Source organism: Myotis myotis, unplaced genomic scaffold (assembly GCF_014108235.1).
Source record: "Myotis myotis isolate mMyoMyo1 unplaced genomic scaffold, mMyoMyo1.p scaffold_m19_p_10, whole genome shotgun sequence".
NCBI lineage: Eukaryota > Metazoa > Chordata > Mammalia > Chiroptera > Vespertilionidae > Myotis > Myotis myotis.
In genome coordinates, this window is record NW_023416314.1 from 73,383,013 (window position 1) to 73,409,411 (window position 26,399).

Consider the following 26,399-nt stretch of genomic DNA (forward strand, 5'->3'; position numbering starts at 1 on the left):
GCTGGCCTGTTTCCTGAGAGAGACGTCTGCAGAGGGAGCGGCAAAGGCAGTGCCCACAGAAACCTTGACATGAAGATTATCCTGAGTTACTTGGATGGGCTCGATGGGCACACAAGGGTCCTTCAAAGTGGCAGAAGGAGCAGAGTGCAGGCTGGAGAGAGGGAGGCCACCCACCATCGCTGGCTCTGAAGGTGGAGGAAGAGGGCCAGGAGCCAGGGAAGAGGGCAGCCTCTGGAGGCTCCCAAGTGAGGAAGTGGAGCCTCCTCAGAGCCTCCAGAGAGGAACACGGCCCTGCCAACACCGTGACCCCAGCCCAGGGAGACAGACTCCCAGCCTGCAGCCCTGAGGGACAATAAATGTGTGTGTGTAAAGCTACCAATCGGTGGTCGATCTGTTGCACCAGCCATAGAGAATGAAAGCACGTTGCAAGGATGGCTCCTTATCACTCAGATCTCAATTCAAGTCAGTGTTAAGAGAGACATTCTCACCTGGCTGGCATGGCTGGCATGGCTGAGCATCGACCTATGAACCAGGAGGTCACAGTTCAATTCCTGGTCAGGGCACATGCCCAGGGTGCCGGCTTAATCCTCAGTAGGGGGCCAGCTCGATAGGGGGCATGCAGAGGGTAGCCAATCAGTGATTCTCTCTCATCATTGATGTTTCTCTCTCTCCCTTCCTCTTTGAAAGTATTTTTTTAAAAAAGAGAGAAACCTTCTCTAGCCACCTCACTTCAGGTAACCCTCTACTCAACTGCCTTTTGCCATTTTATTCCATCAGGTGTGGTTCTTTATTTGAAATTCCTGTTGGCTTAATAAGATTGTAAGCTCCCAAAACACAGGCACCTGGAGACATCCCTCATGTATCCCTAGCACCAAGAAAAGTGCCCAGGCACAGTGGCAGCTCCACACACGTGATGGGTTGATGAGTGGACGGGTGAGTGGATGCGGTGGTGCCCTGAGAACTGAAACCTGCCGAGGCTGAATGCGTGGCGGCTGTTTCCCATAGCAACAACCTTGGAAGACTCAACAAAAGTGTACACACTCCCCCCTCTCCGTCCTCCAGGACCATCTCTCAGTTCAGGTCATGCCTCTATAAATGCGCTTCCTAAGCCTTCAGAGGCCTCGGGCTGATGCTGCTCTTGCCCTCCTAGGAAAACTTAGGCCGAGAGTAAAACATCATAAATTCTTTCTGCCAAACCAAACTAGAGGGGAATGCAGGAGACACCCATGAGTAAGTAGGGTGAGCATCCCCCTGAACCCAAACACCCAGAGACCAGGCCGCTTTGGGCAGAGGTTCTAACGCCTTCCCAGACTCTGTATGGTGTTTTCCAGGCTCCGTAGATAGGCCGTTGCTCCAGGAAATGACTTGCCCATCCAGACAAGGGCGGCAAGCAAAACCCCGGGAGGCCAGCTGGGCAAGGCCGCTGCCGAACCCCAAGGGGAGGCAACAGGAAAAGGAACGTGGAGGCAGGAAAAGCGGGGACAGAGCGTGAGGACAGGACGCCCAATGCTTTGCTGCGCTGGCAGATCCAGTCCAGGCGCCACCCCAGGGAGCAGGGAAGGTGGTGTGGACGAAATGACGTTTATTGGATCCGTTTCGGAAACGGGCAGCATGAAAGGTTTTTGGGTTTGTGAGCTCACTGGGAGTCTAAAGTGATCGCTTCCTGTCCTTGAACCTCAGCCACAGGAAGATCAACGACGAAAAGGGATCTTCATGTCGTGAAGGGGAGAAAGTGTTAAAACACGCCAGCTACCACTCCTGCGGGCCCTCTGATGGCTGGAATGCCCATGAACATCAATAGCGTGTGGACAGGTACAGTCTGAAGTGTTTACTGTGCAAACACCCGGTGTGGACATCAGAGGTGAAACTGGCTAACAGCACTCAGCAAAGTCAAGTTCCCTGGGTCTGGACTGACCCTCCCCTTCTCCACCTGGGAGCGCACGTGTTTCGTTGACCGCTATCTGCATCGGGGCCACTTACTATATGGAAAAGGCATTGAAACACGTATGCAGTGCTAACGTTGTAAACGAAAAAAAAAAACAAAACCAAAACCAAAAGCCCACAAACAAACCCAAGCATGACTAATTACTTTGCCTGGATCAATACAGCCCAGTCTCAAGTGCTCCGTGTGCTAATGGACCGAAGCCATCCATTAAGCACATCCCGTGCTGTTACCTACTGATGCTCCGTCTGCTAACGCACATCCGCCAACGTGTGGGTTTTGTGCCGCACACCCACCGAGAGTTTGGTTGTGTTTGTTTGACGTTCTCAGATCTCCCGTCACTCTCGTGGAAGGATGAACATGAAACAACTTGTTAAAACACAAGCTCCAAATTAGCAGCCACCCAGAGCACAGCTCTGGTCATGGTTTGGATCTCCGCCCGGGAGGGGAATGCTGTCCAGGCTCAGAGGCCCCCAGAAGGCCCTTCCCCTGCTGGTGGCGAACCTGCCCTCATCCCCCCGTGGCCTCCTCCCGCCTCATTCGAAGCCAAGCTGGCTCTCGCCTCTCAGATTTTTATTAACAAACTTTCCAAGCCTAACAGGATACCCAGAAGGTGCCAGAAGGGTCCCGGGGAGCCTTCTCTTCCCTTCTGGAGCTGTTCCGAGTGGGGCCAATAGGCAAAGACAAAGAGAACAGAGGTTCCTGGTGGACAGAAACCCAGCCCTGGCAGCAGCGGTAAGGAGACAGCGCGCTACAAAAGGCATTTGGAGGCCTCAGGGGTTAGAAACTCCAGGCATTTGAATTCCCTGTAGTCACAGGAAATGAACATCTCTCCAAAAGGTCCTATAAACTCCCACCTTACTCTCCGCCCCCACTCCCCACAGTAAAGCACGGAGACCTTCCATTGCTACAGCCTCTGCTCAGGGCGCAGCTGCCTCCCTACCTCACTGCGGCGGCTCCTCCTACAAACCACGACACTCACAAATACAGGCCATTCTGGATCCCAGCCCAGCTGCTTCCGGAGTTCTGTAGCCCGTGAGCCCTGCCCACGGCAGATCCCTTTCACCCCCCCCAAACGCTCCGTCCCCTTTCCCGGAGGGTGCTGAAGACACACTCCAGTGGGAAGGAGCAGGGCGAGACCCTCCGTGCAAATATTCGCAAACAATGGGTTTTGAAACGACGCACATTTTAAAAATTCAAGTCAAATCCAGGAACAAGACTAATTGGTTGGTATCAGCCGGCCCTTCGGCCCTTCACCCACAACAGGAGAACGGTCTCAGAGAGGGAGGAAGGCACCGCCCCCAGGGAGGCTGGTTCTGTGAGTTTGGGAGGAAGCCTGGGGGGAAATGCAGAGGCTTCATCCAACCTGGTGGCTTCCGGGATGTGACGATGTGACGATGTGACATAGGGGACCCTCAGCACCAGGGGGCAACTCTTTCCCTGTAATCCTGAAACTAAAAGGAGGAAGGCGCTTTCCCAGGGCCCTGCTGGGTAGGGGCTGCGTCTCCATCCACTCCCCACAAACAGGGAAGGAGAGGTACCTTTTCACCCACACGCCTCTGGCCTCTGCATCACCAGACCCAGAGGGGAACTCCTGCACATCCTTTTGGGCTCTAGGCGTGGCCCAGACAGCCTCCTGCCACAGCAACGCCACGGGCACCGGGCTGTGTCCTGGGGGGCATTGGGCAGTCCAGGATCTGAGGGGGGAAGCCCAGAGATGAACCCCGGGTCAGGCAGGCCAGGCAGGAAATCAGAAAGTGGGCACCAGGCCGCTGGGTCTGCATGGCTGCGAACAGGTGGTCACAGGCACAAAAACGGAGAGGTTGACAACAGGGATTCCCCCCGGGCACTCAGACTAGGCTTGTCCCCAAGAAGACACGAGGCAGCCTTGCCCCCAAGGAAGCGCCCGCTGGTGAGTCACAGAATGGGGCTGTCCTCAGGCTGGCTGCTGGGCAGCGCTGGGAGGTGCCCCGGTGGGCAGTCAGCTGAGGGAGGCACAGTTGGCCTCCAAGTCCTCCGGGCAGCCCCCGGCCACCTCCTCCAGCTCCTCGGGGCCATCGGTGATGCTGGGCTCGCTGGAGCACTGGCGGTGGGGCGGCGAGAAGCGGGGTGGCAGGAGCAGGCACTGGTCCTCGGCCCTGGGCTCCTCGCCTAGGCCCGAGTGCATCATGGTGGCCATGGCCAGCAGCTGGATGTCCGAGTGGGCGTTGGCCACGGTGTGCCGCCGGACGCTGCCACACTTCTCCAGGTAGGCCTCCCCCTCCTGCTCCGTCAGAGGGGTCAGGGCCATCTCATTCAGGGGCCGGCCGCCGGTGGCCATCGGGGAGGCATAGTTCAGGACCGTGACCTTGGGCCGGACCCGGGAGTGGCGCCTGGCTGCAAGAGAGAAAGCAACAGAGGCTGTCATGGAGGAGGAAATAGTGTGTGTGTGTTGGGGGGGGGCGGGGGCGAAGGGGTGTCAAATACTCCTCATCGATGGGGAAGAATGACTAGGGGGCAACGTGCCAAGGGGCCACCAAGACCGAAGGATCTATGCCAGCCTGTGGCAGAGGTGCTCTCGGAAGGCTGGAGGCACCGTTTCTGTAATGTTCCCACATTTTTTACAATCGCCATGCATTACTTTTATGATCACAAAAGTCGATACCTATAAAACAGAAGCAGCAGGGAGTTCAAAGCAGCAGCAACCCCGTTAAAGAACCAGCCTTTAAAAACGACCTTGAACACAATTCATGTTTCTCCCACTGCTGCCAAAAGCAAGCACCTGAGATTGGCCATTGGAAGACCCTGTGTTGTGGCCCCAACTCTACCAGCAGCCAGGCAGGAGGTGGGGCTGGGCTGTCCGCTGAGCATTCCCTACGTGCAGGCCAAGGAAGAGGAAAGAGCTAGAACAGAAGCTGGGCCCAGGACACAGGGGATTTGGGGGTACAGGGGACAGATGTGCCGGGCGGACCCAGGCAGTATCTCTGGAAGAAATGGGAATTCATTGGATGATACCCAGGGACCCCAACCTGGTAGAATGAGCCAGGAAAGGTGTCTCGGTTGGGTGCCTGGAAGTCGCCCACCTCTCTGACGCCGTTAGTCCAGCAGCCCAAAGCCCTGGGAAGGTTAACGGGCAGCAAACTGAGAAGAGAGGCCTGCCGGGCTGCTGCTGAGAGCTGGAGCCAGAGTGAGGTGGGCAGCCTGGAGGAGGGGGTCCCCATGACTCCTGCAATAGACATGTGAAATGCTGTGCTCACAGAAGGAGAAAGAGAAGCATACATGTGATGTGGGGCCTGCCACAGCGGCTTGAGCCCAGTGCCCGTGTGTGTGTGTGTGTGTGTGTGTGTGTGTGTGGTGGGCAGCTGTCTCAGGGGCAGTTGTTAACTGAGCACCTATTACGTGCTAAGTTCTGTATCAAAGAAGAGCGTGCTTCACCGACATGAATGAGCCCATTTTGTAGAAAAGGAGCCCGAGGTTGAGATCTTCATTCAGGCCCAGGCCGCCAGCAGAGCCCCTGTTGTGATTACTGGGAGGCCCCGACTCAAATACTGTTAACACAGGTCAACACAGCACTCCAGGGACTCAGAGACGTCCTGCAGAGGGCTCAGCATGTGGCCTGGGGTCCGGAGAGGGAGGCAGAGGCACACACATGCCTCACCGGGAATGGTCCCTGGGGCCAGGCCACCTCTAGCTGGGCCCATAATGCCGGCAGGTGGCAGCTCTGCCTGGGTCCTGCCCTAAGGCAGGGCAGCTTCTTTCTCCGTGGTGCTCAGCTAAGAGAGGTTGATTAACGGACTCCAGGCCACACAGCTGAAGCCAGCCCTGTCGTTTCCAAGGCCCTTCTCCTTCCTCAGCTGGCCCCACCTCTCTCCTCACTGCTGCTCTCTGCCTTCCATGTGATGACTCACCCAGGAGGCCTACTGCTCTTCCTTCTGCTTTCTGGGCAAAGTGTTTTGGTTCTCAAGACGGGGTGTGGGCAGAGCCCAGACCACAGGAGCCGCTGGGCCGTGTCAAGTCCCCTGGGAAGACAGTGTTTGCTCGCTAAACTCCCACCAGACTCCAGAGGCAACCCCAAGACAAATGTCAGCTGCCTCCCCAGTGGGGTCAGCCCCCAAAGGCGCCCCCCCCCCCGCCCCCGCTTGGGAGGCCTTAAAACTGATGGAGGCCCGGAGCTCACAGACGCTCCTCGCACTGTCGCTGTTTGCTTTCTCCGACTGTCTTCTTCACACCAGGGAAGGCCAGGCCCTGCCACTCAGAGGAAAAAACCTCCCAAGTAGTGACGGATGAAGCTGTCAGTGCCCCTGGGGCCTGGGGCCCTCTGAGCAGGGTGAGGGGCCGGGTCCGCCCCCTCTGTTGGCACCTACCTCCAAGCCGCCTCCTGCCTGTCACACAGGGTGGGGGAGGGGAGGCCTCTTTTCCTTCCTCCTGCAATAGCCCCCCCCCCCCCCGCGCCCCCACCCCCTGAGCTCTGGCATACGTTCCCTCTGCACAGAGCCAGTGATGGCAGCTCCTTTCACACCCCAGAGAGAAGAAAGCGGTGAGGCGCTCCCTGGCCCTTTGTTGGGAACTCGGTTCCCAGCCTTTGATCTGCAGGGCTCACTGGCTGGGCCCCATGGGAGGGGCGGCCATAATGCAGGCATTGTGACCCTGCACACCAGGCCACTGTGGGCATCCCCACCAGGCCCCAGCACCTGAAGCCCTGAATGCCTGCTTGTCAGGAAGAGAACGATGGTATCTGGAGGCAAAGCCACCCCGCCCCCCCAACTGGAGACCCGTGGGGGAGGGGTGGGGGAGGCCAGGGCTTTTGTGTTTGCTCAGAGGGCCCTGGAAGTAGCCCGGGCAGCGGCCTGGAAACTTTGGGAATTCTACAGAAAGGCAGGGTGAGGGCTAGGTCCTGACATATCGGCCTATTTAAGATTTCACTGGCTCAGAAAAATGATGGCTTTGGAGCGGAGACACACACACACAACCCATCATGGCCTCCGACTCATCTTTTCTCTGAAGCGAGCCTTGTACATCCCGGGAATGAGGCTTGTTCCTCAAGCCCATGGGCCTGGCTGGCAGAGAGAGAGAGAGAGAGAGAGAGAGAGAGAGAGAGAGAGAGAGAGAGATCCCAAGAATCCCAGATCAAACATGTAAAAAAACCACTTCCCCAGCCCTGGTCACCTCCCCTCTTGTGTGAAGTTTCTTAATGACTCTGAGACCCAGGTAACCACAGTCCCCACCCCCAGCGGGTTGTGCCAGGATGAAAGGAATACATGCCAAGCACCTGGAATGTGCCAGGCATTTGGTAAGTGGTGGCTTTTCAGATGATTATTCAGCTGCCCTTGACCGCTCCCACCCCTAGCCAGGCCCCAGGACCATTGCAAAGCCCTCCTATGGGGACAGGCTGCCTTTCCTGTTCACTCAGCTAACTCATATACATCCTAGAGGTCCCAGCAGATATTGCCTCCCCCAGGGAGCCTTCCCTGATTTCCCCATCCAGGTAAAGTCCCCCGGTGGTGGGGAACCAACACCCTTGGACTTCCCCACTCGGAGCACTTGTACACAGATGAGTCGTCAGCTATTGACTGTGACTTCCTCACTTGACCGTGCTCGCCAGAAGGCAGAGGTGGGTCAGCTTTGGTCAGGGATAGACCTGCAGCACTTCGCAAGGTGCCTGGACAGGGTCTCAGCACGGCCTTGCTGGAGTAACACCACAAAAGCAATCCAAGGAGGGTCATTTCCTCCCCTCTGGGCGCCCTCTGAGACAACACCCGGGAGACAAGGGTGGTCCTTGGTTCAAGAATGAATCCTCCCGCCTCTGCTTTCTAATTGGACAAGAGCATGTACTGTATTACTTTAGCTGGAAAACTGGAGCTATGCCTCTTAGAGTAAGTCCTGCACTGAACAAACTGCTGGGTCTACCCTTATTCCTGGCTCTAGGCCCAGCGATGATGGATGGAGTCCCGCCACGGCCCAACCTGCTGGCATCCTGGACCTCGGCCTGGATCCCCCACCCCGCCCCGTGAGGTGAGCCCGTGGGCCACCAGAGCAGGAAGCTGGGCTCCAGGAAGGGAGCGGCCACAGGGCGCCCAGGCACCGCTGGGAGGGCAGGGTTCCTTCAGCTGTCATTTCTACTCCGCCTCCTTCCAGCTCCTGGGTGGAATGAGTAAGTGATGAGCGAGCCAGGGAGGGGGGGACCTGGCAGGCAGCAGGCCGGGGCAGCACCCCGTCTGCGGTGGCTGTGGTTAAGCTCATGTCTCCAGAGAAACACGAAGGGGTGGTGAAGACCGCGGCAGCCCTGCCTCTCTCTGCAGAAGAGGCCCGGGAAGGGGAAGACCTCTCTCTCTCTCTCTCTCTTTCTCTTTCTCTCTCTCTCTCTCTCTGCAGGGGAGGCCTGGGAAGGGGCAGAACCTCGCTGGAGGCTGCCCCTCCACTTTGTGCTCTGAAGGCAGCTCCAATTCCAGTCAAGCAAGGAGAGGGGCAAAAGGTCCTCAATCTAGGGAATCCGTTCCCGGCCCTGCACCCCTCTGTGGGTGCTGGCCGCCCTGGCCTCGGGGTACAGATGCCATCCATCTAACACACATGTTTCAGTGCCTACTGTATACCAGGCACCATTCCAGTTACTGGAGATAGAACAACCAACAAAAAGTTCCTACTTTTAGGGAACTTTTGTTTCAGATGGTAACTGAACCATCTTTCACGATAAAAATGCCTTAGTATCGAGCTATTTCCCTATCTAGACGGAGGTCGCACTGAGAGAAGGAATGAATCCGACTCTAGCTTCTCCAGGGAGCCTGTTCCCGAGCCTGACTCTCACTAATGCTAGCTTACCAGGCACCAGAAAACGGCCCCAAAAGGGTTGGTCCCCAAATCCGACCTTTCCTTGGTGCACAGGCCCTGGCGGTACCTACAGACACGGAGGCGGGAGCAGCAGCTCCACCGCATCTGACCACACGTGCAAAAGAGTGGCCTCACGTTTCCCGGTGATTTCAGAGGGAAATCCACCACGGGCGGTTTTTCCACTCAGTGGAGGCGGGTGCAATCAGGCAGCTTCTGGTAGCAGATCCAGGAGACATGAACGTGGCAGGCACGAGGGAAAGATCAAAACCACAGATCAGAGATGCGGACCAGACAAGCACAGAGAGGGCCCCCGGGGGGGGGGGGGGGAATCCCAGAGTGGGGAGCAGGTTACCAAGACACAGGCCACTGGGGAAGCGTGAGGGTGAACGTGCACACATTTGCACAGGCCTGCATCCGAAGCCACAGTCCCGGCACATCTCTGTGGCCGGTAGCATTATCATCAAGGCCCCCAGGCAGCTCGAGAGCGGTGGCCCTTACCCAGCGTGTACGTGGGGCCCGAGATGCCGCGGTCCTCGCTGACGCCCAGGAAAGGAGAGACCACTTGCTTCACTAGCTCCTCCAGCTGCAAACAGCCCTCGCTGGGGCCCGTGGGCTCGTGAACACTCTGGAAACAAACATCCAAGAGGGGCAAAGGTCACTCAGAGTCGCCAAGGCCAGCGGGCCCTCCGGCCACGTCCAAGGCAGTGGCCCCAGCAGGCAGATCCCCGTGGCTGGAACGCAGGGAACCGAGGCCTGCAGCCCGAGCCACGTGCCACGGGTCCCCGTGATCAGAACGGTGTGTGGAGGGTGCCATGGCGCCTCTCCCCCGGGTCCCACCCATGCAGCTTGAGTGGACAGTCCCCACCCCGGCTCCGAGGTTGAGCATTGGCCCCAACCAAAGGAATCCCACCCTCACGGTCACACTCGGCATGCAGGCTCTTTCTAGAAGCACGCGACACCATCAAAGCACAGAGGCCTCCCACCAACCCAAGGAAGGTGACAGTCTCGTCATCTCCCTCTACAGACGAAGAAATGAAGGCCCAGGGAGCTTAAGCAAGTTGCCCAGGAGAACACAGCCGGTCCATGGCAAAAACCCAAGAATGGGTCCTACCGGTTTGGCTCAGTGGATAGAGCGTGGGCCTGAGGACTAAAGGGTCCCAGGTTCGAGTCCGGTCAAGGGCACCTGCCTGGGTTGCAGGCTCGATCCCCAGTAGTGGGCATGTAGGAGGCAGTGATCAATGATTCTCTCTCAACGTTGATGTTTCTAACTCTCTCTCCCTCTCCCTTCCTCTCTGACATCAATAAAACAAAAACAGAAAATACAGGAATGGAACCCAGGCTGTCTGGCTCCGAGCACATCTTCCTGCCACTTGTGAACAGGCTAGAAAAGAAAGGGGGACCGAATATGAAAACGTCCAGAGCAGCAGAAGAAAGGGAGTCACAGTGGAACGAGATGCGTGTTGAGCCCCAAGATGAAGAGGCGGTTCCAAAAGCCCAGCTTGACTGGCGTCCTCAGAGCCCAGGCCAGAGCAAACACCAGCTGAAACAATGACCACAGCCGCCAGATCCGGAAAGGAGCCAGAAGTGACCAAGGTTTTCTAGAAGACCAGCAGACTCCTAGGGGACCCAGCTGATCCCTGGAAAGGACACCAAGCCATTCTCTGGGGCCCAGGGGCTGCCGGGGAGCAGAGAGGCAAGGACCATGGGTGCCGTGCTCAGCCCACAGGCCGTCCTGTCAAATTCTCAAAGTGGATTGGATTTTAAAACACCCTCCCACCCGGCAAACCCCAGTGCAAAATGAAAACGCGGGGTCCCTTGTTCAAAAATAATGAAGAATTTCAAGGTGGTGCCCAGATGGTGTGGCTCCGTGATTGAGCATCTTCCCACGCACCAGGAGGTCTCTGGTTTCATTCCCGGTGAGGGCATGTGCCTGGGTTGTGAGCTTGATCACCAGCAGGGGGCGTGCAGGAGGCAGCCAATTAACCCTTTGAGTGCCAACCAATATCCTAGGAACTATGCTAAAATTGCCAAGGCGTTTTTTGCTGATTTTACAGCAGTTTAGGAAAAAAAATTATGAATCGCAAGTAAATGAAGTTACATGTTCAAAAGCTTAAGGAGACCTTTACTACACTGACATATTCAGCAACATCATCATCACTAATAAAAGCAGACTTAGAACTGGACGCCGTTTCGCAGCTCTGATAGCGCTCCCGGGACTTTTGGCGAAAGACAGGAGGCGCGTGATCGCGCTCCCCGGCACTCAAGGGGTTAATGCTCTCAAATCAATAAAAACATATTTAAAAAACAAGCAAAACAGTCTTCTGGCCTAACCCCAGGGAGCTGAGCCCCGCCCCGAAGGGCCGAGCCCAGCCCTAAGAGCTGAAGCAAGTCCCGAAGGGACAACCCCAGCGCCTAAGAGCGCAGCCTAGTCCCAGAGGGCTGAGCCAAGTCCTGAAGGGCGGAGACTAGCCCCCAGGGGCCTAGCATAGCCCCAAGGAGTCGCGTCAAGGCCTGAGGAGGTAAAGCTAGTCCCTGACAGGTGACCTAGCCCCGAAGGGCCCAACCTAACCCGGGAGCCTTGAGCCTAGACCTGAAGGGCAGAGCCAAGTCCCTCGGAGGCCTGACACGGTCTCCCTTCTGGCTGCTGTCTTTTTAGGAAGCCCCCTGCCCCAGGAACCTTCCAGGGAGCCCTGGTCCGGCTTGAGCTAGGTCGCGGTGGGTTCTTGCTGTTACTTGTAACCCCTGACTCCCTGACAGAACAGGGGAGGAGGGGAGGGTGCCCCCAGCCTGAATGACCGGACTGCGTCTCCCTCCCACCGGGACCCCAGCACAGAGCTCAGCGTCCCGGACCTCAGAGATGCTCAGGGGCTGTCCAGCAAAAGGAAAATGAGCTAAGGGACATGAACGACGAAAGGACACTACCCTAAGCTAAGGCGCTCTGGTCCTTCGGTTCCTTCCTTCCCCCGTGTCCACAGCGACAGTCTCTTTCCTTCGTTCCTTCCCTCGGCCTTGGGGTCGCGTCTCCCCCGGGGCCTCACCTGCAGGATGAGCAGCATCTGGACGATGGACGGGGGCAGCTGGGACGGGCCCAGCAGCAGCAGGTCGCCCAGCTTCACCTTCAGCAGGACCAGGTCACGGAAGCCCAGCAGGGAGATCTGGCGGATGGTCAGCTCCTGGCCCTGGGGGAGAGAAGAGGCGGTGTCGGGAGGAGAGAGCTCCCTGGACCTGCCATCAGCCACATGGGTGTTGTTAAAGAGGCGGGACTTGGCCTCCATCCTTCAGAACGGAAGCTTTGCTTAACATAAGGTGCGGCTGGACCTGCCTAAATAACCCACAGGTGATACAGATGCTTGTCCTGGGGGCCATTCTGTCCCGGTGCCCCTTGAGGGTCAGAAAGAAGGAAGAGAGAGGCAGATGGGAGAAACAAGATCAAAGATCACCACCTCCTCCCCACATTCAAGGCTGCTTCCTCAGCTTCATCCGTTAACTATTTGAGCCCCAGTCGCATGCCAGGAGAAGGAGGAAAGCATGGGACCTGTTAGATCAGCGGTTCTCAACCTGTGGGTTGCCACCCCTTTGGCGGTCGAACGACCCTTTCACAGGGATCGCCTAAGACCATCCTGCATATCAGATATTTACATTACGATTCATAACAGTAGCAACATTACAGTTATGAATTAGCAACGAAAATAATTTTATGGTTGGGTCACAACATGAGGAACTGTATTTAAAGGGCCAGAAGGTTGAGAACCACTGTGTTAGATTCATATAAATGCAAGTAACTCAGGAAGAAAAAGAACTGGGGAAGTAGAAGGAAGGGACTTGTTCAGCCACGTGGGGTGGGGACAGAGAAAGAAAATAACAGCTAACAATCCTAAGAACTGACACTAAGCTCTGACCATGGCTAGGCATGATTCTAGATATTCTTGATGTAGATTGAACACCTGTGACCACCCTTTGAGAGAGGTACTATTATAAAACCCACTTCAAGGTGAAAAATCCTAAAGCCCGTACAGCTGGATGGCAAACCTAAACTTCTTTAAAAATATATTTTTATTGATTTCAGAGAGGAAGGGAGAGGGAGAGAGAAATAGAAACATCAATGATTAGAGAGAATCATCGATTGGCTACCTCCTGCACGCCCCCCCGCCCACCCCCAATGGGGGTGGAGCCTGCAACCTGGGCATGTGCCCTGACCGGGAATCGAACTGTGACCTCCTGATTCATAAGTTGATGCTCAACCACTGAGCCACACCAGCCGGGCTAACCCTAAACTATTTGATTTTGGAGTTCCCGAAGTTTGCCAAAACAGAAAGGGAAAGAAGGGCCCATGTTCCAGGCTCTCCTTTGCACATATATACACAGAACACTCCAAAAAGCAATTGCTCTCAGTAGAGACAAAGGTATCATTCAAGTATACCCTGCCAATAGGATATGGGTTCCCACCCTTCAAGACTACCAAAGCTTAAGAAAGTTTAGCATTTCTTATAAGTCCTTAGGAAGGCTTTACAGAAACATGGGCAAGAGTGGTGTGGCCAACCCTGCATCCCTCTACCCTCCAGTCCCAAGACACACACACATAACGCCACCCACGCCTTCCAGGCCCAGTTCCACCACCCCCTGGACTGCCTTCCCTGACTGCCTCACTGGCAGTGGTCCACCCCCTCCCCAATCTTTTCCAAGGTTCTGTAGCTTCTATGTTTTGCATCATGCCCCAGCACTTGGCACTGACCACTTATCTGGTAGGTATCTGCCCTCACTTCATCTCCTAGAGCCTGTCAGTTTACAAGAGGGAAAACCAAAGGCCAAGTTCCACCCCCTTGAGCACAGCAGGTGCTCAGAAACACAGCTGTCCAATGAGGAGTAGGTCTGGCAGACACCTCAACCCACAGGGAGTTGTGAGAAGGATCCGACTGGACTCACAGACACCTCAGAGGGTGTTACTACCAATAATGAGCACTCCTAAGTCAGGGGTTCTCAAAGTGGGGTGTCTGGACCAGCAGCAGCAGCAGCAGCACTTGGGAAATTAGGGGGAAGTGGACAGGAACAAAACCAATTGTTGCCACATTTTACAATCTTTCAAGAGAAGTGGGGCGGTACCAGCCTCAGACCTGCACAGCTGGGCTCCTCTAGGCCCCCTGGCGACTGTGTCAGGACAACGCCCACCCAGATCCCACACGCCCCATCCTAAACCCATCTGGGCACCCTCACCTAGGATTTTCACGCCCAGATGGTCCTAAGAGACACCCATGACGGCAAACCCACTGCAGATGGGTGTCCAGTTATATGTGAATGATTCTCTAGTCTATGTCTCAGACCTTGCGTTGTTTATGTTGATCTGAAATCCAGATTTAACTCAGCATCCTGTATTTTCATTGGCTAGATCTGCCCACCCCACCTCCCAGGACTGCCTTCTTAAGACCCACTGCTGGCCGAGGAGTGACCACAGCAGGGAAGGGAGACGCTTCTGAACACGGGGTGTTGGAGGAGGGGACTGAACTGTCCACATCAATGCTCTCAGTCCTCTCTCAGGGGAGCAGGACGAGCTGGGAATGGGGGGAGGAGAGCTGTGGGCTGCAGGCTGGGGGTTTCCACCAGAATTGTCAGGGGGCAGGCCCAGAATGGGAGATGGACGCCACAGGCATAACCTCCCAAGTTTTAAACATTTGACAAATAGTTCAGAGAATTCCAGGTTCCTTTAAAACAGCACTCAGAGCAAACAAAGCAGGTGGGTCATTACCTCTGGCACCAGGCAGTTCCCACCATGGCTAATGGCTGGTTTGTGGCTGCGCCCAATAGCCCGAGCAGACAGGACCCTGAACCCAGGGGAGGTGGGGGGGGGGGGGGCAGTGCGCATGGCAGCGCAGGGGTGTGACACCTGGGTCCACCTGCCTTAGGGGGTGTCCACGCTGACCTGGCACTGACCAGCCCTGCAGCAGGGTGGCGGGAAATAAGTGGGAGAATGAGCTGAGGTCACAGAAGGAGGCACTTCTGCTCTTTCTGCCTAAATTCCTCCCTTTGCAGGAGACGAAATGGAGCTACGTTCCGAGAAGTGAGATGCGTTTGCCCAAACCCCACGAGATCCCAAGTCGGGGTTCTTTCTGCCACGTGGTCTTCAAGGAACACCACTCCTTTTCCACAACCTGGGAGCAACGGGGAAGTTGCTTAAAAATCGGGCTTCAGAGAAAGGGGGGGGAGAAAGGGAAAGAAAAGGAAGAGTAAGAAGCAGGCCACTCCAGGAATATGCGGACATTCTCCAAACCAAGAGGGCAACGCGGGCCTACGAATCACTACCTCTGCGGGGCCTCCTCTTTGCTGGAGGTGAGATGCTAAGGATGGAACCAAGCACCCTGCAGAGACCTCCCAGTCCTTAGCCAACTCAGGCTCCCGACCTCCTGTCCTCCCCCGTCACCAGGAGGCTGCAAGTGGCAAAGGCCGAGCCGAGGCTGTTCCGGCGAGACTGACCTGAACGGGGTAAAATATGGCCTGCAGGGTGGGGAGGGTCTCAGTGAAGAAGTGGTCCCAGACTTCAGCCAGAACCTCAATGCGATTTTCACCTACACAGGGGCGAGAAGACGGGAGGGGGAAGAAAGAAAAGAACTTGTCATTACTTGCAGAAGAGGCCAGAAGACAGTTCCATCAACTGGAGTATGGGGAGAGGGGGGCACATAGGGAGGGGGGGGCATGGGGAGAGGGGGGCGCAGGGGACGAAGGCCCCTCACCTACATTTGATCTGTAAGGTGTTACTACAGTAACCACGGGGTTGGATGGAAAGACTCAACTGGAAACATGCAACTATGCCTTCTGGGCCCAACCCAGAAAAGGGAGCTGAATTTTGAAAATCGTATAACAATTGTTATTATCACGAGAATGGTTACATTATCAGTCCCTGTGCTAAATTACTCATCCATGAGACATCTCATAAGTAGATCTATTACCCTATGATACAGGCTCAGAGAGGTCAAGTACCTGGCTCAAAGTCACACAGCAAAAAGGCAGAGTCGGGATTCCAGAACCATGCTCTTGAGCAACATAAACTGGGCAAAGCCTGTCCTCGCTTATATAGTGCTTGGCTGTTGTTCTTTGATCGCTAAGACAATGGCTTTTTATTCTGGATTTGAGCTGTCAGTTGAGGGAGGTGGAAAGAGGGCCGAGAAACTCCACCCACTGCTTTTCAGCATTTCGGTCCCTTGTGGGACACAGGACCCGAATCCCGAGGCAGGGCCTACTCTCACCCCTGGGACCAGGGAGCCTGAGCCGTGGCCACGCACCACCCCCGGCTAGATGACACGGGTCACCCAGTGCCACCGGAAGGCTGTGTGAGGAACTTTGCACCTGCAGGAAAGGCGGGGGGGCGTGGCTGAGAGGGGCCTGCACGGTGGCTGCTGTTTAATGACCCAGATAACAGAGCTGACTGGGCACTGTCTTTGCTCATCTGAGGCAGAGAAACTGGGTCAACCAAGATTAGACACCGAGAGCTGCGTTTGGCCCAACACCGCCAGTTGCACTGAACTGATACAGAGCTCCATGTAGTACGTTCCATCTATTAGTTTAATGGACAATAAAAGCAGTGGCTGGGGGAGAGAGCAGAGCAAGGGCATGACCGGCAGCTAGCAGGGCCGAAGGCATGCAGATCTGGAAAGGTCAGTGCGAGATGTAGGTGGGGAAAACGCAAACCCCTAGCGCCCTCCCCTTTCCCTCGCACAGCGCTAATTACTCTCTGTTGGGCTCGCTTATGCTTGTTTCACTTCCCTGACTCCACCAGGACGGGAGTGAGTGCCTGGGCTCTTTCTGTCCTGCTCACCATTCTATTTCTAGTGCTTAGCATGATAAATCAATTTCTAGACATCTTGGAATGAATGAATGAATGAATGAATGAATGAATGAATGAATGAATGGCAAGTGTTAAGTGTACAGGGTTGTGGGGTTGTTTTTGTTGTTATTGTTTTTATATTCTTTTATTGATTTTCAGAGAGAGAGGAAGGGAGAGGGATGGAGAGATAGAAACATGGGTGAGAGAGAAACATCATCGATCGGCTGCCTCCTGCATGCACCCCTACTGGGGATCAAGCCTGCAACCTGGACAGATGCCCTGACCGGGAATCGAACCCTGACCTCCTGGCTCATAGGTCGATGCTCGACCACAAGCCATGCCAGCCAGGCGGTTGTGGTTTGTTGTTTATTTTTGCAAACACTAGGGCTGGTGAGTGGAGGGAGGTTACCATTTAACCCAGATATGGGACAGGATAGAACAGGACTTCCTGATTAGCTCCAACACTCTCCTTTGCTTAAAGAAAACCTCCATAATGTGGGCCTCTTGGCCAGGGGAGAGTCTGCTTCCCTCTGTGTCGTCATCGTCTTCTATATTCCCCTCAGCCTCTAGCCCTCACTCTGTGGGCTTTATTTCAGCCCCTCCCACTCACCAGGTCCCTTGTGCCTCAGGCCCTTTGCAGAGGCCAGTCCCTTTGCCCAGACTGTTCTTTCCCTCCGCTCTCTGCCTAACCTACATCTGTTTATCTTTGTAGTTTCAGCTCCAACATATATTTTTATTGATTTCAGAGAGGGAGGGAGAGGGAGATAGAAACATCAGTGATGAGAGAGAAGCACTGATAGCTGCCTCCTGCATGCCCCTCACTAGGGATCGAGCCCGCAACCCAGGCATGTGCCCTGGGCCACAGGAAAGTGGTCAAATCCTCCTACTATGGATTGCACGATATTGTTAGTACTTAGTCTAGCTGCAGTTTTACATTTTGTGATGATTGGATTAATATCTGTCTCCACTACCAGGCCGGGAGCGCCACAAGGGCCTGTAATCCTAGGATGGTTTTGTGCACCCCTGTGTCCCCAGCACCTAGGAGAGAACCTGGTCGATAGAAGATAATCAATAAATGTTTGACTCAGTCCATCAGCATCCTCTTTTCAAATGCAGGCTATGCTAGTTCTCTGCAGGAACGAGTCAGCCCGGTACCTAAAACCAAGGTGAACCCCCACACCCAGATGAATGTGTCTCCAAGGAGAAGAGGCTGTTCCAGCTCCTCACTGACAGCCCTTAGGCCAGTGATGGAGAACCTATGAGACGCGTGTCAGAGGTGACACGCGAACTCATTTTTTTGGTTGATTTTTCTTTGTTAAATGGCATTTACATATATAAAATAAATATCAAAAATATAAATCTTTGTTTTACTATGGTTGCAAATATCAAAAAATGTCTATATGTGACACGGCACCAGAGATAAGTTAGGGTTTTTCAAAATGCTGACATGTAGAGCTCAAAAGGTTCGCCATCACTGCCTTAGGCTAAGCCTTCCGTACACGGACAAGCAGAGGCCCCCCCTGCCCTGAAGGAAGGGTGGTGAATCCTGCAGGTCGATGCCGGACCTGCTGGCGCCTGTCTGCTCCCCTTCCCCACCCAGATGGAACCCTCGTGGGCACGTGAGGCCATCCCTCAGCCCCGCAGCCGGAAGGCGCCTGTCCCGGGAGCCTGGGCCTAATTGCTGGCTGCAGACTCCAGAGAGGAATGGAGGCTTTGGAACGTGTTCAGAAAACAACCTCAGACAGACACAGGGTAGCCCCGGGGAAGCAAGAGTTCAAGGAAGGAGGTGGCGTCACCTCCAGAAACAGCCCCACGTCAAGGACTTAGCTCCCTGCCAAGTCCTCCCTGGATGGAAGGTTCTAGATGACTCTCTTAGAAAACTCTCCTCTAATGCACCATGAGAGTTGAGATCACCAGAGGTCCGGAGGATAGGTACGGGAAACGTCTTTCAAGTCAAGGTCACTAAAGCTCAGAAGGGACGGCTGCGAGTCACATGGCACATCCCTCGACAGAACGCCCCGCGGACAGGAGCTGCCTCTGCCCTGTCTGCGGCCAGGAGGCGGAGTGGACGTATATTAGCAAAAAGGTCAATGAAGTGCACTCTGTTCAGCGACAGGGAGGGTCCTCTCAGTCCTTCCCAACCTCTATTTCATAGCAGGAGAGTCCTCTTCCCCAAACGAAATCTTGCTTGGAGCCGTCATGCATAACATAGAGAGAGCAGAGACATTCTGGCTGAGGGGATGAAACCCTTAACGATTCCCCTCAGGCCCCTTCACTGTGCAGAGAGGACCTGGCACCCAGGCCCGGGACTAGGGGGCCACAGAGAGACCACCCGGGCCCCGAACTCGCCGGCCCACGGTGGGGCCGTGGCCCAATAGCCCGGATGACCTGCTCACCCGTCTAGCTCCATTCTGAGGCTTCACTCTGGATGCATCTGTTGAGCATCACTTGGGCGAGAGACATTCCCTTTCCTTTTTTTAAAAAAATATATTTTTATTGGTTTTAGAGAGCAAGGGAGAGGGAGATAGAAACATCAATGATGAGAGAGAAGCACTGATAGGCTGCCTCCTGCACACCCCTCACTAGGGATCGAGCGCGCAACCCAGGCATGTGTCCTGGACCAGAATCGAACCTGGGACCTTTCAGTCCGCAGGCCGTCACTCCATCCACTGACCCACACCGGCCAGGGTCCCCTTTCCTTTTTAAGGGCACTCAGATCTCTGGTTTTGCTCAGCATCCTTTTCCTAGAGCTGGTATTTGTCCATATTTGCAAGAGCTTGTAAAAATTCCCCCAATGACTTAGACAAATGTGCCCAGAGACCATGCTCCTGTTTCCTCTCTTCCCTAGCCTGCCACCTTCCACACACGTGTCCTAGCCTGCCACCAAAATGCAGAAGGCCCACTAAGTGCTCATCAGAGCCAGTCGCTGTAAGCAAGGCCTCGGGCCGGTGGGTATTTGTAAGCATGAGGAGTCTCAGCATAGATGGATGCAAGGGAAACAAGGCCACAGGTTCAGCAGCTCTCAGACAGAGAGAGGCGAGTGTCTAATCTCTGATCTTCGCAGGCTGGTGAGCACTCACTGTGTGCCAGACAACGCCCTCTGCCCTGCCGGCCTCGCATTTCTCTTCCTGCCTTGCCTGACTGGGAGCCACTTCCCTGGACGCCAGTCTCTTTCCCAGGGAATGGGAGAATAAAGGGGTGACCTAATGCCTGGTAAGTCTGGGTCTAGAGGTAAGTCTGTCCTACAGCCAGAGGACTCAGGCTAGAGCAGGATGAACAAAAGGAGGAGGAACCAGTTTGTGTACCTACTGTGTGCTGGGTATGGTGCTGTGCCGGTGATGCACTTGATCCTCCCTACCATCCTGACCCCCATTTTATCATGTTAAAGACACTAAAAACCAAGGCTCAGAGAAACTAGAAACTTGCCAAACAGTCACCCATGAACGCAGGGGCAGCCGAGGTTAGGATCCACATGGGTGGGAGCTGACATAGTCCCAGGTGGAGCTAGTCCAAGGGGTTGGTGATTCTTGCCTTGGGACCCACCTTCCAATTCCATCCTGTCTTGTCCAATGGGCTCTAAACCTCTTTTACAGCCAGAAAACGTTCCTTTGCCTATCAAACGAGACCCCCTGAAGTGGCCCTCTGCTTAGCCTAACGTTTCCCTAGCGGATAGGCCCCTGGTCACTTATGACAAGAAACAGGACAGAGGCCAATAGGAAATAGCCTGGATCAGACGAGGGAGAACAGCATAACCAGACCTACCGGGTAACTCATCCCATCACAGGGGACCGCTGCACACACCCCGTGAAAACCCCCTTACACGAGGTCTGTAAAGCGACCTCCCGGTTCCACTTCCCTTTTTGAAGCACAGTGGCAGCTGCCGTGGCACAAGAGGCTGACTCAGATGGAAATGCTGCCGCCTCGCCGGACAGGCAGCGGCCGGGGTGAATCCCTCGCGTGGGGCCGGCCGCATTTGGACAGAAGCACCTCGGCCGCCCAAACCTCAAAGCCCGAGTCCGGGGAACCCCGCTCTGCGAGGGCAGCCTCATACTTGCCTTCGCACAGCTTAATCTTCTCCTCCACAAACAGCAGTCCTTTCGCAAGAAGCTGGTTCTGCCAAAAGAGAACAAAGAACATGAGAGCTGAGCTCCTTTGCAGGTGGCAGCCCTCTCCCCCGCCAGCCTCCTGGGCGCTGGGAGCTCGCCCGGCCTCCAAGGTTAAGAAGCCTTTTGTCCTCACGGAAGGCCGAGGCTCCAGGAGAAGACAGCCCATCGCAACAGAGTGAGACAAGCGCCAAACCCAACCTCCACCATGGCCATCCCTCCAACCGCAGGGGCGGCATGTGGCGAGCCTGGCTGGATTCTATGGACGGACACTGATGCCCAATGTCCTTCCAGCCTTTCATCTAAACTCAGAAAAGAGAACCTGAAGGCAATGGGAAATTAGGCAGAAAGAATAGTTTTTTTTCAAAAAGATAAATTTAGGTTTCTCACGCTGGCATGAAAGACTACACACAAAATCATAAGCAGAAGGATGTGTCCGTCATGTGTCTGCAGGGGAAGGTTGTGGGGAGAGAAAGATTTAGTCCCTTTGCAACCGCAACTAACCATAGTTAAACGTTCTGTGTTTGTTAGAGGGCTCAGGCCCCTCATCTCACCCAATTCCAACCCTCTGGATCATCCTGTCAACTGGTGCCATTCCCCTGACTTTACTGGTGCGCACAGTGAGGCCTGCCCACGGGAGACGGCGCTGGTCCACCTGGCTCCAGGAGCTGTGTGCTCTCCACTCTGCTTTGCTGCGCTCCAGCAAGGCTTCCCGCGGACCCCTGCCCTCCCTCAGAAAGCTGGTCCCCTAAGCTACGGAGCAGCCTCTCTGCAAGTCCCAGCAGCTCAGAGAGCACGAGTGAGCTGCTGCCTCTCTACTCGCCTCATTACCAGGTTATGCAAGGCCTACGCTATGCGGTGGGGGGCCCAGGATGACCAGTATCCTATAACAAAACTTCATGCATTTCTTAGTTCTCTCCTTTATAAAGAGCCCTGTTACAGAGATGATGAGGGCATGGGTGGCAGAGAGGAAAGAACTGTGAATCAGGCCAAGGGTTCAAGTCCCAGCTCGGCCACATTCAAGCTCTGTGGTCTTGGACTTAATTTCCCTGAGTCTTGAGTTCCTCCTCTGGAAAATGGCATCATCTCAGCAATATCATAAAGTTCTGATAAGAATAATCATGCCCTAGCCGGTTTGGCTCAGTGGATAGAGCTTTGGCCTGCGGACTGAAGGGTCCCGGGTTCGATGCCAGTCAAGGGCACATGCCCAGGTTGCAGGCTTGATCCCCGGTGTGGGGCGTGCAGGAGGCAGCTGATCAATGATTCACTCTCATCATTGGTGTTTCTGTCTCTCTCTCCTGAGGCACCAGCCCCACCCCTTCCCCAGCCCGAAGGCTTCAGCACTTTAACGAGACTCTCTTCCTCTCTGAAATCAATAAAAATATTAAAATAATAATAATCGCTACACACACACACACACACACACACACGCTCATTTACGTCCTTAGTAATCAGTGGTGGGTAGTGATGACAAGAATTGCTCTCTTAGCCCAGCTATCTTCATACCAGGAGTGGGAAGTAACGGGAGTCTACAATAAATAGGCCTACATCCGAAACATTAAAATGTTCTCTCAAAGGTACTGTCACATTTGTGACTAATGTAACATAAACCACATTTCATAGGTCCTCGTAAAATTCACAAGATAACGGCCTAATTTTAAAAACCGGTCACTAGTTGCCAGATGGCAGACGAAAGCCTAAAATCAAAGTGATTTACAAAGAACTCCTTCACAAAACATGATGGGATGGACAGGTCATGGAGGTGAAACCCTAACTGTGTTCTCCACCTTCCTGCCAAGCAAAGGTAAGCCAGCAGCTTCCGGGTCAGAAAGCAACACGAGCCCTGAGCACCAACCAGACCTAGACAGTAAAACCGTCCTCAAGTCTGCGGACATTTCCTCTGCGTGATACAAAAATCACATTGTAGCCTAAGGAATAAACTTTAACAAACGGCCTGGGTTCTCCTTCCTTTCTTTCCAGTTCTTTCCCCTTCAAGAAGACATTGGGCGGGGCGGGGGCGCCGGGGGGGGGGGGGATTTTTAGGAAAAGAAGGTGCTTGTGTCTTGTAGAGAATGGAAAACATTCTTTTTAAAATCCTCATAACACACAGCATGGAATTTCTGGAACTGGGGTTAAAAGGCACCTCAAAGACATCTAGTCTTTCTCCTGCTCCCCCTCCCCAGTCCTGAGGTCAGATCCAATGGTCAATGCGGTTTTGATGACAGTTGGGTGGGTCCGCCTTCCAGGGAGCTCAAGCACCTTCCAATCGCATTTGAAAAGTCTCAGATTCCTGGGAGTTGGCAGATACTGTTATTTCTCAGTTGAATAAGCTGAGGCTACGTGTAGGGTCTCTCTCCATCTCCTACGGCTGGAGCACAGGCCACTAGAGAAGGCTTTCGGGTCGGCCTCGCCAGCCCTGCTGTCCACATGGTGGAGTCAGCCCCATCATGCATGCTCACCGCCTCAACTGCACCCCCATCTTCCCTCTTCGTGGACTGGCCTGGTTCCTGCCCACCTGATCTCAGACTGAGCCAATCATCTTCTCTCCTGGGAACCTGCAGTCACCTGACCCCAATGGGTCCTGCCTGCCTAAGGGCCCGCGCTTGGGGCTCAATGCTCTGCCGTAGCCACCTACACTTCTTTTTTTATTTTTTTAAATACATTTTATTAATTTTTTACAAAGAGGAAGGGAGAGGGATAGAGAGTTAGAAACATCGATGAGAGAGAAACATCGATCAGCTGCCTCCTGCACACCCCCTACTGGGGATGTGCCCGCAACCAAGGTACATGCCCTTGACCGGAATCAAACCTGGGACCCTTCAGTCCACAGGTCAACACTCTAATCCACTGACCCATACCTGTGAGGGCGCCACCTACACTCCTAATATTTTTACCTTTGACGTTGTGCTTCGTAAGTGACGTCTGATGGGGCAATGGGGCAGGCACGGGGGGTTGGGGCCTCAGCTCACTCATGGGCCTGCCTCCTACCACCTCCACAGAAGGGTTTTAGGTTCCTGCTCCCCACCTCCTGGAGCCTGGCCCAGGGGGGTTGCCACCACCTTGCCCCATTACTGTCATCCTAGCCCCTAAATGTGACAGTGTTATGTGTGTGGGGGGAGGGGGGGTGGGGGGGCTCAGGCACTGGGGCTAAGAGGGGTTCCGGTTGGTGTAGCCCTCCCTGACCTGGGCAGGCAATGCCCTGATGCATGTACTGGTGACTCCACAGCGGCCTCTTGACCCCCCTAATCTATGTACCCAGAGTGCAGCGGTGACAAACTCTTGGGGGTCACCCATCCAGGCCCAGCCGGAAGCGGCCACATTTTCATTTTGCACTGGGCCCTGCAAATGATGATGCCCAAGGACACGCCAACTGGACGTCTGGGGGGCTTAAGGCTGTGAGACCTGAGGAAAGGAAGAAAGAAGGAAAGAAAACTGGCCTTGACTCGGGCCGCGATCTGCACTGTGTTCCTCTTTCTAAGCATCTGTGCTCCCCGGGCCTCACCTCCCAGTGCTCCCAGCCCCTGACAAATGCCGGACTCTGGAGGGGCTGGGCGATGTTTGCCGCAGGCAGCAAGGCTGGGGCTGGATGGCAACGGGGCTGCAGAAGAGCCCGCTCTTCTCTGTCCATTCCCTGCCCCGAGGCACCAGCCACCCCCCTTCCCCAGCCAAAGGCTTCAAGCCAAGAAACAGTTGCATTAAGTAGCAGCCACCTAGGAAATGACTGGGGACTTGGAACTGGGCCTTTGTTACTTGAACATGGAATACACAGCACTTTAATGAAGTGGCAGAAAAGCCCAGAACGAAAAACAGCTGACATTTATTTTCTAAGGCATCGAAAAATGGGCTGCCCACACACAAAAAAATGAGGTTCAGCTAGGAAGAAGGCAAACAACAAAGATGTCTGGGGAAAGGCACCCCAAACCATCCCACCACCAGGGGCTTGGGGAGACCCAGCTCCTTCTGGGTAATCACACAGGGTGGGCGGAAGGAGGCAGGGAGGGCAGCAGAGAGGGGAGGGTGGGTGGCCCTAGTGCGGGGCTGGTCAAGCAGGCACCTCCGCAAACCGGCCACTGGGACTCAGGACACCAGGGAACCAACAAGGCTGGGGGGCTGGAGAGTGATGCTACTGCCTGTATCTTTCTGGAAGAAAGAACTTTCCACACGGTAGGAGTTCTGTAAATGCAAGGGCTGCTAGCCCTCCCTCACGTCTAATGCTTTAGCGGTGGCGATGGCAGTAACAGGAAGAATGACAGAGCTGTGTACTGGTTCTTACTCCTGTCAGCCCCGGTAGTAGACCCTATTCATGCATATCTCACTTACCTTTGCAACAATCCTGTTCCCTTTTTTGCAGACGAAGAAACTAGACTCTGGGAAGCAACTAGCACATGTGAGACTAGAATCTAGTTGGTCTGATGCCAATGCCCATGTTTTTCCCCCAATATATTCCTCTGGTTTATACTTTAGCAATGATAATTAAAAAAGCACTAAGGTACGAAGAGCCACCCTCTGTCGACTGTTCTCTATGTACCACGCACTTTGCATATGGCATCTCACCTACTAGCCTCGTCAACCTTCTGAAGTAAGTTACCATGTTTACACCTAGATTACTTCTAAGAAAACGGAGGCCCAGAGAGGTTCAGTGACTTCCCTGCAGTCACACAGCCAATAAGTGCTCTAGCAAGGACTGGAATCCAGAGCTACCTGGCAAAAGGGCTGGCGCTGTTAGCCTCACACTCTCCTGCCCTGTCAAATGAAGGCGTTTCTTAGGTTCTTGCCCATGGGGGGAAGTAGAAGAGACCCATTTCAGGTTTCCAGATGCTGGGGGCAGTTGGGTGGGCAATCTCCAGCCAGGTAACTGGGTTCCCCCCACCTGCCCACAGCTTCCATCCAACCCGGTCATTCCTGCTGCTCCCAGCTTCCCAACTTACGCCTCGCCCACGTCTTTCCCAGGCCCTTGGTCTCCACCGTCCACAGTTGATGTCTAACATGGTGACTACCTGGCTCCCAGGTGCAGTCTATTCCCAAAGAAGGTGTTCTTGCCGACCCCAGAGGGCCGAGCAGTGTGTCACTCTGCCTACGGAGAAGCTGTAGGAACCAGCAATTCCACCCCAGGCTGTTGTTTGCAGGGACACCCGAGACTACGCAAGTTCCTGTGGTTGGCGCCCAGCCAGTGATGGAAATCGCAGCCGCCTCTGCCTTTTCCCTCCGTGACTTTGAAAGTGCAGCCAGCACCTCCAAGGATGCCTGCGTTTCCTGTGAACCCTGATCCTTCCAAGATAAGCCACGAAAAGTCGTATAAACACAGCTCACCCCACCGGGCCCAGAGAGTCTCTAATAAATCAGTTCTGGGGTGTGTGTGCAAGTGACGAGACCAGAGAGAAAGGCCCAGTGGGGAACGCAGAAGGTGAAAAACCTGGCACAAATGCTAATTCTTCCTTCGGCACCGGGTCAGTGGTTATTAAAAGGTGAATGGGGATTTTCTTGAAAAAGGCATTTTACAAAGAAGCAGGAAAACAGTCCATGCCTGTTTTGCTGAACACCCTTCTCTCTTCCCCGCTAAAAAACAAAAACAAAACACACTGAAATTTCTCTTCTCTGGAGTTTTCAGGGGCTGTCTTAAGGGCATTTCAACACTGAAAGTAGAATCCAAATTCTTTTCATCCGTAGCCAGGTGGCTGGGTTTGATCTTTGCTCTACCTTTTACTAGTTTTACAATCTTGGATCACCTCCCTTCTCG

The 26,399-nt window shown here is 54.5% G+C and overlaps 1 protein-coding gene across 7 annotated transcripts in view; it reads right to left on the reverse strand.

The window, feature by feature from the left end:
- Window positions 1-600: 600 nt before the first annotated feature.
- PRR5L (proline rich 5 like) overlaps window positions 601-26,399 on the reverse strand; it is a 79,068-nt gene continuing 53,269 nt past the window's right edge. For all 7 annotated transcript variants that reach the window (XM_036326163.1, XM_036326165.1, XM_036326162.1 and 4 more), the window contains 5 exons: window positions 20,615-20,672; window positions 15,212-15,303; window positions 11,785-11,925; window positions 9,245-9,371; window positions 601-4,318 (listed from right to left, as the gene is read on the reverse strand). In XM_036326163.1, coding sequence (XP_036182056.1) covers window positions 3,924-4,318; window positions 9,245-9,371; window positions 11,785-11,925; window positions 15,212-15,303; window positions 20,615-20,672 — 813 coding nt within the window. In that variant the 3' untranslated portion in view covers window positions 601-3,923. The remainder of the gene's footprint in view (window positions 4,319-9,244; window positions 9,372-11,784; window positions 11,926-15,211; window positions 15,304-20,614; window positions 20,673-26,399) is intronic.